Source organism: Acanthaster planci, linkage group LG03 (genome assembly GCF_054643075.1).
Source record: "Acanthaster planci isolate LZ-2023a linkage group LG03, COTS_SCS, whole genome shotgun sequence".
In the NCBI taxonomy this organism is placed as follows: domain Eukaryota; kingdom Metazoa; phylum Echinodermata; class Asteroidea; order Valvatida; family Acanthasteridae; genus Acanthaster; species Acanthaster planci.
In genome coordinates, this window is record NC_141779.1 from 10,735,527 (window position 1) to 10,756,694 (window position 21,168).

The 21,168-nt window shown below is 40.7% G+C and overlaps 2 protein-coding genes across 10 annotated transcripts in view; one reads left to right on the forward strand and one right to left on the reverse strand.

Moving 5' to 3' along the window:
• The window catches only part of LOC147799634 (uncharacterized), a 79,972-nt gene that overhangs the window by 21,310 nt on the left and 37,494 nt on the right, over window positions 1-21,168 (forward strand). For 7 of the 9 annotated variants that reach the window (XR_015424667.1, XR_015424666.1, XR_015424665.1 and 4 more), the window contains one exon: window positions 13,272-13,452. The exons of 1 other annotated variant lie outside the window; for it this stretch is intronic. The gene's annotated coding sequence lies outside the window, so the exon portion shown is untranslated. Of the gene's footprint in view, window positions 1-13,271; window positions 13,453-13,868; window positions 13,890-21,168 lie in introns of those variants that run through there. One more of the 9 variants, XM_087134155.1, reaches the window with a different exon arrangement.
• On the reverse strand, window positions 9,238-11,134 carry LOC147799635 (immunoglobulin-like and fibronectin type III domain-containing protein 1). The gene is made up of 3 exons (XM_087134768.1): window positions 10,814-11,134; window positions 10,215-10,482; window positions 9,238-9,818 (listed from the first exon to the last, which is right to left on the reverse strand). Exons 1-3 carry the CDS (start codon window positions 11,015-11,017, stop codon window positions 9,379-9,381), a joined length of 912 nt encoding a protein of 303 aa, XP_086990894.1. The 5' UTR covers window positions 11,018-11,134; the 3' UTR covers window positions 9,238-9,378.

Consider the following 21,168-nt stretch of genomic DNA (forward strand, 5'->3'; position numbering starts at 1 on the left):
GACAATCCAAAAAATCAAAATCCAACTAATAATAGTAGGCCTTACATTGAGGTGAAATAATTTTTGAACTATAACATTATGGTCTATGTGATCAAACGCCTTCGAGAAATCTGTTAAGACCACTGTAGACGTTGCCTTAGGATTTTCTGCATTTGTATAAATTTCATGAAGTAAGCCAATAAGGTAATGTGAAGTCGACAATCCGCGGCGGTTCCTGTGTTGGTTTTGGTCTATACTCATTTCTATGTCTTCCAAAAGCCACTTGGCAATAACCGATTCCGCAATTTTCGCAAAGTGGCTAGTCAGTGCAATAGGTCTTAAGTTCTCCAAGGTTGCAGGATGTGACTTAGGGATTGGCACAATCTCAGAACATCAACACTGATTTGGCACTTGACCACTTGTAAATGAGGTATTCAAAATATGAGTTAACAGATAGCACAACTGATATGGGAACTCGTGTATAATGCGCACTGCTAAATCATCACCAGTTACCAAGTTTAAGTGATCGAAATACCTGGTGAGGTTGGATCTCTGGTAAGTCATCCTGATTCGTTGGAAGGAACGTTAGTAAAGTACGCTGGTCAGGGTGAGGTAAATCTGAAGCCACCGAACAAAAATATTCCTTAATCCTATCGGCAAGCAAACGAAAATGATGTTGGGTGTCCCCAAATTCCATACCAGGGATCACAGTCGGGTTAGGACCTTGCTCACGACCAGTCAATATTTTAATCTGATTATACCATGCAGTGGGATTGGTCGTTTTTTAATTACGAACCCGGGTACTAAAGTATTGTAGGTCACCTTAGCCTTAGAAATGCTACGTATTGTTTTATTTCGAAGATGACGCCATAAAACAAGATTCCCATTTCTGAAAGCTTGTTGTCTCTGGCGTATACAAGCTTTAATCTGGGAGGAAATCCAAGGTTTATCAGTTCTATGCAGGCGGATCGTTTTTGTTGGCAAGTAAGTATTAAGTTTTTCCTTGACTGAATTAAGTAACATGCTACACTGCTCAGAAGGATCATCCAATTGAAAACACCATGTATGATGGGTTATCCAATTTCCAAATTATCTCAACCCACTTTCCTTGAAAGGACAGAAAGTTTTGTTTGTAACATTACGTTTGTACAATGGGTATCCTGATAGGGGACCCAAAGTATGCAGTTGTGGTCGCTCGTTCCAAGTGGAGCATGGACGTCAATATCGGTATACAAATTGGCATAATTAGTTATGATCTTATCCAATATGTTACCACCCCATGAAGGGCAATTAACAACTTGTGCAAAATCATTATGATCCAGAATTGACTGAATTTTTAAATCGTTGAAATCTCCTGCTATAGAAATACCAGCATCCGGATATTGCAACTAAAGAGACTCAATAGTAAAAGCAATATGATCGATATATTCTTGTGCATTATTTTTCCGAGGAGGATAGTACACAATACAGACTATCAAACATGAAATCTGGCGAGGCAGTCGGGGTGATTTCATTGTTGACCATAGGATCTCCACTCCATTAGGAATCTGTACTGACAACAATTTGGCTTGAAAATATGTTTAATATACAATACCACCCCACCACCTGAGTGACCATCAGACCTTTACCTCGATAACAGAAAAGTTTTGTAAGGTATGCAATTGATTTGGGGTATCAGGAGACAGCCAAGTTTCAGTTATTCCTATAACATCAACATAGTTAGTGTTAGTAGAAATAACTTGAAACTAGTCAACCAACGATGAACCAAAGCAATCATGGACGACACACTACGCCGTATTAGTAAAATCCGAAGAACTCAGGAAAGCACAGTCAAGCACACCATTAGTACTGCATCGGTTCCATAATAGAGTACCAGGGCACAGATGTGAATCGTTGATACCGTACTTTCATAAATACGAAGAACAAAAGAGTTGATTCTTCCGAAGACGCATTGTGACATGGCTGACATGTTGTAGTCACTCAAACAGAGGATTTCACAAAAAGGACAGTAGAATCAACAATTATACATGTATAAGTTTTAGAGAGTTCATCAAAGCAAGATGATACTCAATCACAAACACAAACGAGAAACAAGTATACTCGTAGTAAAAGCTTAATAAAAACTTAATAGAGCAAAGAGAGTGACTTAACTGCATATCAGCCAGTTAGGTGACACTCATACAGTGCTTTCACAAAATTACCAATAAGACTATTCAGAGCTTTGGCTTGAATTAACATTAGGGCAGTTCCACGGTGTCAGACGTACATGTACATGTATATGTACATTTTGGGCACTTCAACAGTGTGTGTTATTATACTTATAATCCTGAAGCAGATTTTGATTTTGATTAAGGACATCAGCTAGTTGGTACATTCATTTACTAACAAAATTTCTCACTCAGAATTATTATTCTTGTAGAAACTGACTCATAACACCATGGTGTCGGATGTACTCAGAGAAAGTAAATACCTTCACAAGGCTTTAGTAAACTTTCCGAACCGAAAAAAAAGTCAAGCCATACAAAAATCATCAAAAGCAACTAGAAAGGAATGGATGATGGGGTATTCAGTGAAACAGTATGAAGGAAAATATTGTCTAGAAGTATTTATGCAAATTTTGCTCATTTAAACAAGTCATGTACTGTCAAACATTTAAACTAAAAAATTTTGTACAGTTGACAATCCTTTGGATAAATAAATCAAATTAAAAGACAATTGCATACATGTACAGTGTACCTGTAAGGTCTTTTGGTCTTGGAACATGAAGTTAAACATTTTTGTATGACAAATGCTGTGTGTGTACTAAGCTGCAATTTTTAAAGATTTCCAGTTCACACTTCACAGGTTATAGTACACATGTAAAATCTAAAAAGAAGCTAAATGAGTAGATGTTTATATACCCTTTTAGATGATTGCCAAATCAAAGGAATGGGCTAGATTATCCTTTTCACTGAAATTTAAGACTAATGGCATAATGCTTTTAAAACTACAGTCTTACATTGTATGTTCATGATAGATACTGTACATGTATATGCCATGGAAAGCATATGTGTAAGGGCACAATACTGGCTAACAGAAATGGGACACATACATGTACATGTAGGTAAAAATTCAATCTAGTGAAAGGTGTTTAATTTACTTTTAAATTATGACAATGGACCACCCTCTATCAGAAAATAGCAATGGGAAGATAATCGGCCCAAGAAATTTTCTTCCATGCAGTGCTTTCTGTAGAGGGGGGCCTCATAAGTTAACGTTGGTTACGGTGTCCACTTTGCAGTCAACCATGCAATAATAAAAGTCAAAGAAAAACAATGTGGAGTTGTATTGTTGTGGTTAAGCTTTTCCTCCTTTCTGAAAGTCATCTTTAAAAAAAAAGTTAATTGTTACTAATTTTACGATATCTTAATAAGGTGGACACCGTAACTAGCGTTAACAAGTGTACTTTTTCACACACAACAATTTTAAATGATTTGCATTTTGATGACTTGAGGAAAACAGCTGGTTGCGAAGCTTGCAAGTACTTCAAAGAGGACATTATCATTGACAACCAAAGAACAGATACCCTCAATTTCAAAGATCTTTGTCCTGTAGTTTAACGTTAGTTACAAAAATGACACGGACACCAAAAATTTCGAATCAAAGCTAACATTTCATGTGACAAGTTTATTATGACTTGCTTTACTGGAGCCCTCAAGGCAGTTGCCTCACCTTCAGAAAATTGCCTATGTTACTATGTGCAGGTGTTAATACATGCACATGCTTTTTCATTTCTTGGGAGCATCTCTGTGATCTACATATCTGATAAGCCACTTCAGCCTATTTTTACATGCCCTATATGCATGCAAGAAGGTTGCACATGAGCTTCACAGAAGTTGAAATCTTTGACATTGTGAACTTAAGTACGTGTATGTATATGTACACCATTTCCAACATTAAACAATTCTGAGGAACAAGTAAATTGAGTCAATGACTATTTTATTTTTCATTCTAATCTTGTTTCTTAAAAACTGTATTTCATTGTGGAGGCTATACACTGACGATCCCATCTGAAGAACATGGCACATCTCATTAAATGAATTTCATTGAATTTATTCAGTTCGTGCCACCTGGGTGACTCATCTTTGCTGAAAAACTGATGAACTTTTGACTACAGACCTTAGACAAACCTCTGATGACATACTTAGACAAAACTACTTTTGGCAATAAACGATTAAAAATACTTATTAGCATAGACACTGTATAGTGCATTAATTTTACCTACTTCTTTGCTGTCCAAGTGAAAGTAACGCAAAGATGGATCTGGAATAAGTGAACTTGGATTAACAACACACAGAATGAATTTCCTGTTAACGGTCAGATCTTTTTCCCAAACAAAACTTTGCTTATTTTTATTTGGACGATCCATGCAGTATATACATGTAACTGCCAGTTAATCACTAATGATGCGCTTGATGGCACCTGGATACCATGCATCCTCAAATGCGACGACAACTATATCCCCTGCAGTGAGCTGGCGATCGGCAAGCTCTTGTGGGGTCCTGAAATTACAGAAATGGCAACAGGAATGGTTGAAATCGAATAATCTTTGATTTAATTACTACTAAAGCTTCTTTCACAAGGACATGTGAATCTACAGACATATAATCTTATCCAACCATTGAATCTTTTTCTCCTTTCTGGCTTCTGAAATAAGATAGAAGAAAAATAAAATTTAAATAGAACAATTTTTTAACGTAACCGGCAGTGGCTTGATTTGTAGAAACATAAAAAAAAACTCTAACAAGACCCCAGGGGTTCCACAAAGGCAAGTTCCCCTATCAGTGTAAACATCACTTGCCTACGTGTTACATCAACTTTGCTCCATTTACTTTTAATTCACTGCGAACTCGCCCCCATACTATTGGATGACAAATGGGGCAAATTTTAATACGAATGGGGCGAAGTCGAAAGTGCCGGTGTGTAACGAACGTGAAACACTGATGATTTCGTGAACTTGGCAAGGCTATTCTTTAAGTTTGTTCATTTTTGTGATGGACTTAAGCTTAAAAAGTGTAAATTATTTGTCGTTTTGCAATTTCAAGCGGGACTTCAGATGTTTACTATTTTTTTTCTTCCGTTCGTTAAACATGGACACGATTCACACGAAACCATCCAAGCGGTCCGCTACAAAGCCCAAAAATCACCCATTGACTATCCATTAAAATCTTCCCTTTTACAATGCCATCTGACCTCTTTTCACAAAAAAATACAGAAAATAAAATCTATTTAAGTTGATACAAACCTTTTGGCTGCTCTTTTTCCGGATATTGGCTGCTCTTTTCCTGATTGTTGGGGGGAAAGCCCCCCTTTAATTCCTCAAGCAACACCAAGTGAAACCAATTGATTTTACATGTACCTTGAACAAAGGTATTAAAAACACACCTTTGTTTAGTCTTTGACAATTCTTCTTTCTTGATGTGGATTACATGTACCAATACATGCATACAACACCTAGAACTTTACTTGTCTTCATCAAAGCTCACACTGACATGACTTACTTCTGAATGCATGCAAAGCACATGTTTGTCTATACATGACACATGTGGAATGGCTTTGGGCCCTAATTATAACCTTATTAGGATGTGTATGTCCAAATACATGTAGTCAAATTTATGCAAATTAGTAAAAACCAAAAGTGAAGCCTACATGTATTTGGTACTTTTACAAAATGTTGGGGCCTCATATCCGTGTATGCAAATGAGGTGGTAGTGGTTTCTGTACAGTGTAAAAGCATTGCATTGCCAGCAATGCATGGTTCTTCAGGACAGTGTCGGACATACTGTACATGTACAGGGTGTCGGACGTACACAATTGATTCCACAATTTTTGAGTATTTGAAAAAATAATTGGGGGAGTTAAGCTGATGTCTAGAAAGAATGAACTCATTGTGCTTTGTATTGTAAATTTGGCAGTCTTTTGCTAAAGTTTTCACTGAGGGGCTAAAAAACTATGTCATTTTGGTGTCGGACGTACATAAAAAAGTAAGTGTTATACATGTAAAATAAGACATTACATAGAATTTCAAAAAGAAAATGAAAATTCATTTCTCTCATTGTTTACTTATTGGGGCACTCTTCAAACTGTAACAAAACTGGAACAAAAAATTATCAGGCTAAAAAAACAGAAAATCTTTCAGAGGGGAAATATTTTCCCCAATTTCTCGGTATTTAAAACCAATTTTTCAGTATCATATAAAAACCAAATTCTTAAATGTTGTTAGAAATGAAGTATGTTTCATGAAAGTATACATGTACATGAAAGTATGGACCAGTTTGAAATTTTGGCCCAGAGGTTGATGTTTCTGTGGAACTGCCCTTTAGCAAGTTTGACATCTAGGAAATTGATGATGACTAGTGTACTGATAGGTTGCCTCTTGGTATTTTGGCTCTGGGTAAAGTGACATACATGTACATGTAGGTTGGGATATTTGTGGAGGTCTTAGTCTGTGTAGACATCACTGTGTGATGTGTTTTGGTCATTTACGGCTTTTAGTTTGAGGTTGTGATTCATTCTGAGCTTGACTAATTAATCTGTCTAGTGGTGATCTAGGTTGATCATTATTATTGAGAGGGTCATTATGGGATATTGGTTTAGACCGTGACGGTTGGTCCCATGAGGTTTCTGATTCCATTTCATCATCCATTTTGAGCCAAATTTAGTCCTAAATGGGCCTAGAAAGTGGGAATATTGATATTATTAATACCTCCTGATTTTGAGATATCTCGCCAAAAGGATCACAAAGTAGAGGAAGGGTTGTCACTGGGTGACAGATTTAACATTTTCCATGCACTCTCAAGCATCCAGTGAGCATGTCTGATCGTGGTGAGACCTTATGTCATCTCCCAGAAGGATTCACTTCACCAACCCCTGCAACTCATGTCCAAAGGTTTAACAATGTACATGTACATCTCTCACTGTTTTATGATGCTGTTTTCTCAAAGTGGCACTCAATGGGATTATTTTTTTTTTCTGCCTTACATGGGTTGTCTTCAATAGTGTACTAAGATACCGGATACTGTCATTGCTGATCCTGGGATTCCCAGAAACTTTGTACTTACTGCTGGGGATTTTCCATGCTATGACTTGTACGAAAAGCACTTTCTCTGAGAAAATTTTAATTGTAAAGTACATAACGGCAATTTCCTCCCGGGTGACATCATATGCAGCAGTGTTTTTTGGTCAAAGGTGCATATCATTACTAATTTCTGAGAATTGTTTACTGGAAATTTCTAAATACTGAATTATTTTTATCAGGTGATTGGTATAGAAAGCTCCTTGTTGTATATCTAGGCAGGGAATAGACACTGCTCGGACAATGCTTTTCGTTCTGGTCTGTTGCATTGTTCAGGCCATTGCTGCTCAAATCTTTGAAGAAAACATGCAGATGATCTCTGGTAATGCAATTTGTCTTACAACTGAAACATCTACATGTACATGTGTGTAAACTGAAGGTCAGAGAGCCTGTGCTTTCATTTCCAGCAAACTTTCTCAAAAAGAAGTGACTTTTTATCATGGCATGTCGGTCTGTTTCTTGATGTGAAATTGATATGTCCAGTTGCCATCTGTAGCATGCATAAAAATAACAGATTTTGAAATTAATACTGTTCCCAAGAGCCCCCTTTGGGCAAGGGGAGGTTAGAGTGTTTATGATACCAGTGGACCTGCAATGTGCTACGCGCACGGCATTTGGCTCATTCCCAGCAATGGCAGCTACATGTACCCCCACCAATCAGACGCTGCGTACGTCACACTGGCTGACGTCACACTTCTCCTTCATTGCCGAGCGTATACAGTTAAAAGTCGAAAAATGCGTGCTGGTTTGTACCTGTTATGTCTGCCAGTCTATTGCGCTCTACCTACCCAAACAGTCACTACATATGCAATTTTCCCAGGTACCTACATGTATTATTGTTCGCTGAAAGGATTTCATCTTATGTAGTGCACCCTGGCCTCCCACAATGTGACGCGGCTTCGCCGCCATGATTGTCCTTCTTTTCTCAGCGCCGTAGCGTAACAGACGTGTCTTTCGAGGCATCTTCGATTTTCGAGCTTCCATTTTCGCTACACAGTCTTGTGTCAGTTTGATCACCTTTGTGAATAAAGTATTACTGTACCTTGAATTTTTACCTGTTGATTAAGAGTATTTTCTTTTGTATAGTTTTGTGTTTTTCTTCTGTTTTTCTTATGTACATGTACACCCTGCAGGTGTTTACTGTCAGTACTATGAGGTTCTACTCAGCTACGCCCGTGCCTACCTTACTGGTTAATTCTAGGCCTTAGTCGGTTGACTCCCTCCGACCGCCATGGCAAAGAGGACCCCATGTGGGGTTCCATTCAGCACTCCCCCAGGCGACTCCGAAGAACACCCGCCGTTCAACGTCATCCAAGAAGACTACTTCTCCAGCGGTTTCCGGGCATACTCCTTCCGGTCCAGGTATCGAAGCCACCGGGTTGGGCTCCCCGCAAATGCCAGGACCCGCCCGCCTAGTGCACCACTGAGTCAAGATACCCCGCAGCCGGGCAATTCTTTGTCGGGCTGTGCGAAGCCTCTTGGGCTTTTACACTGCCGGGGCTTCAAACCGCCAAAGCCCATTCAAGGCTTGGACTTTCAACTGGGCATCACCAGGTCATCGGACCTTATCTCTCCTGGTCCTCCCACCTGGAACTCTACAGTTCCCGCTGACTTCGACGGGGAATGCTCCCAGGTCTTCCGCCACCGACCGCCCCATCTACTAACTCCGCTGTCAGGTCACCTGCTACCGGGAAATGCAAACGTTTCCCCCTTCATCGAGTTCTTCAAAATCTAAGAAGAGACACCACTCTGATCATGGGTCTAATTCTGAGCAGTGGATGTCAGCCTTTCTATCCATTAATGAAGCCCTGACTTCTATCGCTCGTCGTGTACATGTAGATGACAGACCACCACCAGCTTCCATCGCTCTGGACCCGTTCCTGGCAGACCAGACCCTTCCACCTCCTTCGGCTGCAAGTCAACATGACACGGGACGGGGTTCTACACCAGACTCGCAACAGCAGGGCGTTTCCGAGCTGTCAGAGTGAGGGCCCCGTGCCTCAGAGCGAGGTATGGCTCTGTCTCTAGCTGCACAACCAGCATTTTCTTCAGTCGAGGATGAAGTTGGTTCCGTTAATACCCTCACTCCGTCTGAGGGCCGCCTCTGGCTCCTTCAGCAGGACATGATTCAAGTGCTCGGCCTGCCATCAGCCACTCCGCCCAAAGACGACTCTAGCCATGGCTCGTTCAAACACCATGCAGCTCAAATGGAGTCTATGGGACGTATTTTTCCTGAACTCCTGCTTGACCGCTCATTTGTAGAAATCTTCAAGTCCCATGTTAAGTCAAAGCAGCGGTGTGCCCTTCCTAAACAAGCGACAGCATTTTATCATTTCCCTTGAAGATTTCAAGAATTTCCTGTCAGTTCCAGACCTTCTCGACGCAGCCAAAGACAAATTCTCTGCTGATTCTGGAAAAACATCTGCTAAGGCAAATACCAGGATAAAGACAAGTCCCTGCTGGAATCCACGCTCACAAAGCTCGACAAAGCTTCCCGCTTTGGGCTCCGCTGCACGGCCTTTCTTCTCCTTTTGTTGGAATACATCGCCCCTGCTTATGGGAGCCGCGTTGACTCTGTTCCAGGTGTCACTAGCCCTGTCTCGTTTCTCAATGATGTAGCCGCTAATTGGGGCCCCTCCATCCTTGGATGGGGGTGACCAATTGAGAGAGACAGCATCGCCATGGATACTGGAGATGGAGACTGGTCCCGGCTTGCCTGTTACCTCTGCAAAAATAAGTACCAGTCAAATATTTATAAATACTCAAAAATTCAAAAGACACATTTTTTTTCACAATCAAGTTTATCCTGCCCGTGCTAAATATAACATTTCAAGTAATGGCCAATTTTTCTCTTGAATTTTGCTAATCCTTGGAGTGAACAAAGGAAATTTCTTTCTAGCTGTTGTATTATTCACTATTGTTGATCCCATTACATTCAGCAGCATGCCAAAACTGAAAAACATACCACAACCTGATAGGGTTGAAGATTATTTTATACTTCACACAATGCCATAAGACAACACATCAATGAGAAACACCAATTGTCACACATCGAATACGTGATATAACATATTGCATTACATATGAAAAGTATTTCACAGATAACCAGATGATTACTTACCATAGTCCCCTTTAGGAATGACCTTTTCTCCTTCTAGGGGCTCACTCACACCGGACTTGTTCTCAGCTCGGACTCGGAATTGGTACTCATTCCCCTCAGTGAGTCCGATGACTCGGTGCATGCATTCCGTCAGCGCTGCTGATACCTTGCTCCACATGCGCATACTGCCCTCACGCTTCTCCAAGATGTAACCGACAATCTGACTGCCTCCGTCGTCTGAGGGTGGGCTCCAGGAGAGAGTGACGTCATTGCTGCCAAGACGGACAACCTGGCAATAACGAAAAAAGTGTTTGAAAGTGATTGGCACTGAATGACAAATTTTTTTATATACATCAGTAGTTTTTTGTATACTGATCCAAGAAAATTCATGCATTTAGATTTAATTACCTATCTTTGCACGTGTTTGATTTCTTAATTGCTAGAATCTTTTAGTGCAGGATTTGGCCTTACTGTTTAAAGTATGATAAAATGTGGAAAAGATGAGGATATGATCTTGGAGGTGTTGAGGTTGTCTAATTTGAATATCAATGCGTGCACTTACAGGTGCTTTGTTTCGCACACAAGTATGCTCAGCACACTGAGACAGCAAATACACTCACTTGTAAAGGTCCTTCTGGAGGCCCTGGTCTATCAAACACCTTGACTGTTAGAGTCGCTGATGCTTCACCAGCCTTGTTGGTAGCCGTGATAACATAATCACCGCTGTCTTCCCTCTCCGAGTTCCTTGTGTTCAGGACGGTGCCAAAGTCATTGGTCTCTATGCTGACACGTAGGGTACGCTCGATGGGGACAGAGTTGTGCATCCATTTGATGGTGGGTACCGGCGTGCCCTTGTAGGGGACCTCAACACGGAAGGAGGTGCCAGCACGGACAGTGATCACACGTTGGTACTTGAGATCTAGGTTCAGTTTGGGAGGTACTGTTTAGAGGAGGAAAAAGAACCACAGGGTAAGGCAGTTTGCAATGACCCACAAAGTATAGAACCAAAATTACCAAGGCAAGCTACAACTGCGTTCTTGTTTGCATATTCTTTCCAAAAATCCTAAATAAAACTTCTATTTACAAGATTGAGACTGCCATTTGAAAATGACGCCTTGTTCCTTTGAAACTTTTTTCCCAGTCTTGTGCAAATTTGCACATTACTGCATAAATATCATCACAGGCCTTTATTGTCCATCTTGGGACACATTTAATAAGCTGATACCAACCTGGTGGATTTTCAGCGATGACGCTCTGTGACGGCTCACTCGGGTTACCAGTTCCAGCTCAGTTGACAGCAGAAACTCGGAACTCGTACTCACTGCCTCTCAACAACCGACTAACCTGTGATAACCAAAAACATCATCTCTTGCATTCTCGCTAAGAAAGAAAGAAGAAAATTCCCCTCCCCTTAAAATAAAAAAAGAAAATTAAATCTCGCTTTTAACAATTGCGGCTGTTTGGAGAAGTCGTCTTCGGCGGCAAGTTTGCTGGATCAATGCGGCCAAGAAAATATCCTTCTGCGAGCCACTGTCTTTGATTTCGCAGCAAACTCAGCAACGTAATGCCAGCCAAGTCGGGTCCACTTCAAGCCAGACTTTTTCGAATGCATCGCCCTTTTTGCAGGTAACAATTTGCCATTTTCCAAGCAAAACCAAGAAATTCTCGATGGGATCGACAAATATCTACATGGTGGTAGCCTGATTTTAATTCTTACGTGAACATGCGCCCACCTTTCTCAAGGAAGAAAAGTGCAGTATATTATTGACCATTCTAAAGCCTAGGATGAGCTGTTTTTTGCTATCGGTCTGGATAGATATATGTACTGTCAGTGGATTCACAACTCTGAGCTTACTCTGAAACACTTTTGTGGTACCTACTGATATTAAACTCAGAAAATGCCTCTGAAACAAAATCGCTGTTTTGTTATTAGTGGGAAACATAACCTTTGTTCACTACATTGGAAAGAAATTCTGGTGGGTGTATTAGATCCTAAAAGGCCTTTTGCTTTTTAAGACAACCATCAACCCTTATGGAAAAGATCGATGCCTGGATTTTCTTCATATTCATTTTAACTATCACCAACATCAAATTGAATAGAATCAGAATACAACTCAACATCGGAATTGCACTTAACTTTACTGTTTTGAGCTTGAACATCTACTTTGGTCTTTGTACTTGGGGCAGGTGGCCTTCCAATTAGAGAAGCTCCCGCACACGAAACACGCTCCTCCAAAACCCTGAGGCATGTTGACCTGAGCACTGTAACATTGGGACTGCTCAAAGTGATGAAAAGTGCTTTCTTCTGCTTAATCTTTCTGGCGGCTTGATTTTCTGCAAGGGTAATCTTGTCATCATCTTGGTGTGCAGCCAGTTGATGCTCCTCATACTCCGTAACCATGGCCCAACCGTACATGCTGGAATCAGCCACATGAATCAATTTCTGTCTCTTGTTGATGGTACTGGACAGTGTTGCTTTTTCGACCGACAAGGAGGGGTTGTCAGCACCTAACTGGTCTCCTTCAGTTTAAACCAAGTCTTTGACTTGCTTAGAAAATAATAAATATTGCTCAGTATATTTGTGAATAAAATTCGGGTGAAACAGCGACAATGGAAGTAAAAGGATGCAATCCTTATATAAAGATAAAGTGTGTCTAGCCTGTGCCAGACCAGTGTGAAGTGAATCTCCTATACCCTATGCACCCCCACAAGGGTATGCTACATGCATCACTGAAATTTCCACTACACATTTCTCCAACCATTCACAGCTGTACATTCCACCCTTTATGCTCAAAGAAAACAAATATGTTCTAATTCATACCCGGTCACTCACACTTTCTTTGGTATATATTCATCATAAATGGGTGTGTTCTTTTGATGACTTTGATAAAGTTTTATATTTGGAAATAACTGGTTTTTCCTTTAATAAACTTCCTGACTGAAATGTTGGGTTTCTGGAGAAGTAAGGAGATACCGATATATAAGCCTTTTTGTTGAATACAGGGTACATGTACATGTGTGTGGAAATTATCCACAATCAGTTGATCAAAGTTGTTTTTTTCTTTTGTTTCTTTTCAGGCACTGCGGTGAGAACGCTGGTTTACTGACACCATTGTGCTGTCACGGGAGGGAGCTAGCAGATAGACCATTCCACTTTGTCACTCATCTGGTGGTCACTAAAGGACACCATTCAAGTTGATGGGGTGTGCTGATGAACAGTTGACCGACGGAGCAGGAAATTCATTAAGGCAGTAAAGAGGTGAGTTTCTCTCAGGCCATTTTCGTCTTGTCTCAAGAAAGTTTTATGTCGCTGTAATACATGTACATGTACATGCTTGCATACATGTGCATGTGCACAGCCACGTTTATTTGTTGCTTACTCACTGAATTCAAATTCACACCATGTACATGTACTTATATCTGACCAAAGGGAAGCCAAATGAATTAGTTTCTTTTTAATTTTGAAAATATTCAACTATTTTTCAACTTTATATTTACCACTTTTCAAATTCTGACTCTAAATAAGTACCAGTTTGCATGTACATGTATGACTGTGGATGTCACATATCATTTCATATTGGTTAGTTTCAGGTTTAGTTTCATGTCAGAATAACAATGTCTAATGTCAGTGTTTTTTCTTGAATTGTTCCATACTCAATATTGTAACCCTACTTTAAGGAGAAATACAGTAAAAAGGTACAATGGAGTATCAATGTACATGTACATACATGTACACGTACATTGTATGTACGTGTACATGTACATGTACCTTGAGTTTCCATGGTTGTGTGTATAGCACTTTCTATTGGCTGTAGAGGAAAAAACAAACACTGAACTTGTTTTTTTTTCTTTTTTGGGCCTGCTGTCTCGGCAGTTATTTTGATATCATCTACTGTTTCTTAAGCTTCCAATGGTGACATCATACTAATATCTTCATTGTCCGTCTTCCATTCGGCATCTGGTTCCTACTCTCATGGCTTCTGTTCGATTTCAGTGACACCCACACACACGGGTTCAAGTACGTTTTCATTCGTTTGTTTTACATTTTGTTTCATGCTCAACAAACCTTCTCACATACCAGTACCACTTCAGCATGTTGGCATGGAAGGTCTTGACTGTACCGTCGTCAAGATCTATACTGTAATCAATGTTTCCGACTTTGGCTAGTACAAGGAAAGGACCTATAACCATAGTAATAGTTTGTTTTGGTCAGTATGTAGGAGTAGTAATACGAGGTCACCGTCATTGAAACTTTGGGCCCAACCTTTTGCATTGTAGCAGTGTTTGTTCATATCTACCTACGTTTGCAAATTCTGCTGTGCGATTTCCCATGTCTTTTCTAGACGCTCGCAGAGATCGAGAACATGTTGGTGTGTAGTTTTAACTTTGGGACTTTCAACTTTACCCGTCCAAAGTTCGTGTAATATAGCTATCGGACTATGGACTGTGCGACTGTAAAGTACTTTGAAGGGTGCAAATTTCAAGCTTGAGTGAGGGGTTTCATGATATGCAAAGAGGAGAGGTCCAGGATAGCGATCCCAATCGCGCAGCTTTTCTGCGTGAAGCCGTTTCAACATTAGTTTAAGTACACCGTTCATGCGTTAAACCAAACGGTTGCACGAAGGATGTAATGGAGTAGTGGTCATCTGTTTTATCGACAAGAGCCTACTCGTTTCTTTCATGAGATCTGATGTAAACTGTGATCCCTGATCGGAAAGAATTTCAGTTAGGAAGCTGACTCATGTGAATACATCGGTCATGGCATCTACATGTACATGTACTTCCCTGGTAGTTTCAATACTACTGGTAGGTAGAGCAACGGCTTTTGGATGCCGCGTAATCAATCAGGGTCAATATGAAACGATCGCCTCTGTCACATTTGGGATGAAGGGGGCCTGTAATGTCCACAGCCACACGTTTAAATGGCATATCTATAAGGGGCATGTCTCCCAGTGGTACATGTACCTTGGTCACTTTGCCTTTGGAATAGTCCATTGACATATGTCGTAGGACCGACAATATTTCGTGAGCTACAAAGTTAATTACGTTGACTCGATATTTAATAGGAACTACAAGTTGAGGACCGCATCTCCATATTGGAAAGTGGGGGATTCCAACTTCCTATACAACACACCGTCAAGCCAGTAGAAAGTGGAAGTTGATCCGTATTTGTTGCATTTCTGATTGCCCTTCTCTGCAAGTTCTCGTATATAGGCCAACGACGGATCATTAGCTTGTTCGTTCATAATTTCAGATTTCGAGATGACTGGAATACTTTCAGGTACCTTAAGTTTCCTTAATGGTTTATCCTGCGCAGCTCGTTGTGCTCGTGTCATTACTGCGCATGACATATTATCAATGCTCCTCTCCAAATTGAGTGTTTGAAGAGACACCACATTGCCAGAGCAGGTCAGGATTATTCGGTGATCTGACACCTGTTATGTTACCTAATATGACGTCGTACACTGTTTGTCTCATGCCAAGCGCGTCAGTCCAGCCAACGAAATAGGGTGAGTCTAATTTAATTCTTGCAACTGGAGATACGCGAACAGTTACATCGACAAGAATACACGACTTTTCAGCACCAGTGAGTTGTTCATCGGGAACAAGGTCATGTTTTATAACTACTGAGCTACAGCCGCCGTTGCATATACATTAACTTAACATTCGACGTTGTTAACCCAATCCGTCTGTGACTGGCATCGTAGAACAATCCGAGTTTTTACACGCCGCGCTCATTACAGGGAGTCCGTGTCTGCACATCAATGTTGCGTAACCCTCTTGTGTACAACATTCAATGAGCGGGGTGAAATCAGGCAAGGTCGATATACATGTATAAGCTACAATTTCTGTTGCACTAGGTGGACCACTTTCTCTAGATTTCGTGGCTTTCTGTGTGTTTTGCTCCATGTCACATTCAGCCTCAAAAAGGCCAGTAATTGCTGAAGCTATCACGTTATAGCGACTTTCTCAATTTCTTTAAACTTACTGCAGCAGTTACGCGCTATGTGACCCGGTTTGCCACATACAAAACATGTACGGGATGATACATCTCATGGCGTGTTGGCGTTGGTGATAGGTTTCAATGATTTGGCAAACAGTGCACTATGCATCTGTTTCTGATCTACATATAGGAACCACTTACATGTATTTGAATATTGGCCGTACAGTTTGCTGTTCCCAATAAAGGGAGCAAAGCTGCCGTGAGCATCCGTATACTGCTCTGCAAATTGGGCCATTTCCATAACATTAGCCGGTTTATGCTCTTATTGGAAAAGAGCTACATGTAAATGATCACTGCATCAATTCATGAACTGTTCCCGCAAGAGTAAATCTTTCAGACCGTCATACATGTACATTAGGTACACGTGTATTTTGGCCATAGCAACCCAACGCATCAGTAGGTTATGAAGACGGACTGCAAACTGTGGCGCACTTTCGTCTTTCTCGGGTTTGCCAACCGAAATTTCTCTCTAAAGGCATGCTCATTCAGGTGGCATTGCTTGAGTAACATCTCCTTGAGCATTTAGTATTTGGCTGACTCATCTGAACTTAGCCAAGAATACAGTACACTTTGAGTGCTTTGCCCTTCAGGAGAGCACTTATATACATTGTTGGCCCACCACTCAGGGTTCCGTTCTTGCATGTGTACTGTTCAAAATGCCCTGACATATTGCAACTGCAATCAGACTGCACATTTGCTATCTTGGCAATTGGGCAAACGCAATGGTCGATACCACCCTTCCATAATTCTCTCAATCAGCTTTTGAGGAATTTGTTCCGGCTAAGACGTTTAAAACAAATTCAAACCGATCAACATTGTAAAATTTAAGAAGAATGACGATGCCACTACGCTCTCTAGGTTGCAAAACATCTCTAGATATTTCCCAGGAGTGTAGCCATTGCATGATTAAACGATTAAATCCCATAACTAAAAGAGCATCTCTAGATTTATTTGAGTTTGCTAATTAATTTCGGTGGAATTTATAATGATAAAATATCCAGGGTGGATACTTAATTCTAATGACTTTTTTACTTTGCTAGTTATCAATGTAGTCTTGTAATTTAAACGTCTGCTCATTTTCAGTTAAGTGTGAACCTGACTCATGATGTGTAATTATAAAAACACCAAACAAAATAAATAAATCAAACTTAATTAACACCTTTTTAAATAAGCAAGCATGGACATCAACTACAGTCAACTTGTGATTAAAGTTAACAAAAACAACACCTTTTTTGCCAAGTTTCCCAATTTAATAGATGCTTACAAAGTGCCTAGAGTTAGAATGGACTTCTTTGTACACCGTTGGTCTAGCGATCCTATGTCGTTTTATCACAACCAACTCAACTTTGGGGTATATTGTACCACTATGGCCTGTGGTGTCGGATGGGACGTACTCAATGACTCAAACTCATACATTTTAGCTCTGTTTAATTTCCATGTGTATTACATGGTTAGAAAGTTCTTGTTTGATTGCAAAATACCCATCCCCAAAGATAACGTGTTTGGCGCTTTGAACAATAATTGAAATCTTAGAAAGTTTAACGATGGGTGTTTATTGTTTAATGTTGACTGGACTTGATCGTTTAGATAGGCACGAGACACCACCACAAATGGATTAGGCACCACCTTTTATTATGAAAATGGATGCAAACCAGTCCCCGGATGCTATTACAACAAACGTGACTTGGGAGAACACGGAAAATACATATATCTTTATGTGACTTACATGGGATTTGGCATTCCTGTTCCCCCAAGAGCGTCAGGACACCCAAGCCATTATACAATGACTTGCATCGAACAATCGGACGATAGGAAACTTGCTTGGCAAGATTTTATACCAAAACGACTCATTTGACGAACGCCGGCTTGACTGCAGTGAATGAATCGATCAGAGCTTATGTGTACGTGTTGAGCGCAAGCACAGACCAAAACCACGGTATTAGCCCCGGCTAGAGGATTAGATGCACAACGACAATTTGTAAACATTAGGGAATCTCTCAAATTGGTTCTCGATCTAAAGCGATCGATCGATCAGTTTCAAAACTCATTATAATATGCCAAAACGTCTTTGAACTTTGTTGTATCACCCGAATGGGCTGAGAAAGGGATGCGAATTGCCTCGCCGGATTGACCGTGTCAGACTGGGCTGGTTGCCGGTGAAAAAGGGGATGCGACTGGGCTGAGAAAGGAATGCAACGGTTTGACCGTGTCAGACGGGGCAGGTTGGCGGTGAAAAAAGGGGATGCGAGTGGGCTGAAAAAAGGATGCGGATTGCCTCGCCGGTTTGACCGTGTCAGAGTGGGTTGGATGCCTGTGAAAAAAAGGGATGTGAGTGGGCTGAAAAAAGGATGCGGATTGCCTCGCCGGTTTGACCGTGTCAGAGTGGGCTGGTTGCCTGTGAAAAAAGGGGATGCGAGTGGGCTGAAAAAAGGATGCGGATTGCCTCGCCGGTTTGACCGTGTCAGAGTGGGTTGGTTGCCTGTGAAAAAAGGGGATGCGAGTGGGCTGAAAAAAGGGATGCGAATTGCCTCGCCGGTTTGACCGTGTCAGACTGGGTTGGTTGCCGGTGAAAAAAAGGGGATGCGAGTGGGCTGAGAAAGGGATGCGATTTGCCTCGCCGGCTTGACCGTGTCAGACAGGGTTGGTTGCTTGTGAAAAAAGGGGATGCGAGTGGGCTGAGAAAGGGAGCGAATTGCCTCGCCGGTTTGACCGTGTCAGACTGGGCTGAATGCCGGTGAAAAAAGGGGATGCGAGTGGGCTGAGAAAGGGATGCGAATTGCCTCGCCAGTTCGACCGTGTCAGACTCGGCTGGTTACCAGTGAAAAAAGGGATGCGGATTGCCTCGCTGGATTAACCGTGTCAGATAGAGCTGGTTGCCGGTGAAAAAAGGGGATGCGAATGGGCTAAGAAACGGAAGTGAATTGCCTCACTGGATTAACCGTGTCAGATGGGGCCAGAAGCCGATGGAAAAAAGGGAATGCGAGTTTGGGGTGGAATTTTCATTCTATTCAGTAGGTGGCGCATGCCTAATACGAGGTGACAATTCAATCGAACCTGTAGAAGTACCCTTTTTTCACAATTATTTCTAACGTTTCATTCATTTCTACATATGAAAATAATACTTGATATACCTCTGATATAAAGGAGATATGATGATGCCGCTGTAACATCTTAGATAAGAAGATGGTTTCAAAATGTCTGTAGTTGTAATTGCCAGCATGCACTTCAATGTTGTTACTGGGAAAACGATTTAATAAACTTCACTTAAAGTTTACCTTTGCCAAATAATGAAAATTATCGGTCAATATAGAACAGCAAAAGTGAAAACCTTAAACATTAGGTTTTTATTGAATTTACATTTCCAAACTAAATTAAAAATTAAACAGATTTTAAATTGATACGGCGATGAAAGATTTCTTTAAGTTAACTACATGTACTTGTTTAACATACAGTTCAGCTGATTTTTTTGTCACGGTCAACATTGTTAAATTATTTGTGATCTTTCAGATTCAAAATGAATGAAACAACCATCCAGATACACGAAACAGGAAATTTTCAGACTTGGAGGTACAGATGTGACATTTCATATAAATTACATGCAAAAAACTATCCAGCAATAGTTGCACTAGTGCTAACATCCCTGTTTTGTATTGGTCTTAAAAGTCAGTTTTTTGATGACCATGGTTGAACTGCTAAATGACAAAATCATTGAACAATGACAGCAATATTCATGTATGCTCTCTTTTCAACGTTTCTTACATCTTAGCTTGTAATTCAATTGTTGCATCGGTACTGATATTCAATGTTCCATCGAAATGTATTTAATGAAATTTCAATTTCAGCATTTTTCTTTTGTTATCCTTATGTTTGTACACAGCCCATCCCACGGAATAAGGGTTTCTATTAAAGAAAGTGTGGGTTTTAAATTACCGAGCCGAAACCCACTCCTGTTTGTTTATTTATTATCAAACAATACCACCGTGCATGAACATGATTAGTCAAGTGGGGAATTAATAAGTAGTATTGTTTGAATTCACCGATGCATGCCAGGTCGTATCCCTTGGCATATTTTTCTATTTATATGCCTGCTTTTGTTATCCTGCGTTGTTTTACAGGCTTAGATATTTTTACTTGCGACAAGAAATTGTTCTAGTGTGTCCTGTCAATACTCAACCCTCCAATCAGTACATAAGTTTGAAACAAGATGCAACACTACCTCTGTGCTTAGGATGAAGAAAAGCTAACTCTTACATTCATCTCAGCTTTCACAGTGGCAGTTTGTCTTCTAGGAGCAAAGAAACCAGGCAATAGTTGTCTAAGATGCTCAATTATTTCCATGTAAACATGGAAATGCAGTGCAGAGTTAACCTGGACAATGTCATCATACAGAGAAAATCCATCTCTCGATTCTATCATCTTCAACATAGAAATTATGTCGCCTTTCGTGAAGGCCATTCCAAGCAGCCACGTTTTCATTTATTTCCCCTTTCTGCAGGCTACAGTCAAAACCATGCATAGTAAAAAAATATTCTTTCTTACCAAAATTAATGTGGCGTGCAATGCCCATGACACTCTCCCTCTGCTGCCGTAATCTTTTGGCAATTTCTCTGGATCAGCAGTCACAGTTTCGGGGATCTGGGTTGTCACATTTTTTTTCAATACCGGTAACTGTCTTATGCAATGACTTGTTGCTTTTCCTCTCTCTGCCTCGCTTTCTGATGTCATGTGGAAGTGCACCATTTCCAACTTCGAACTCTGTAGCTGTCAAGAATGACTGGATTATGTTCTATTTCTGCAAGCAGGGGATTGTTGTCGGGGAATTCTCTTGCGGCCTGCTCACCATCACGTGCTTCTCCTGTCCGGAGGTGACCAGCTAATCAGTCTTGTTTCTACCTTGTTGTTCTTGCTCGTTTTGTATGTTAGGCGTAGTGTAATTTTCGGCTGGTTTATCATTCATAGGCCTGTCTCGTG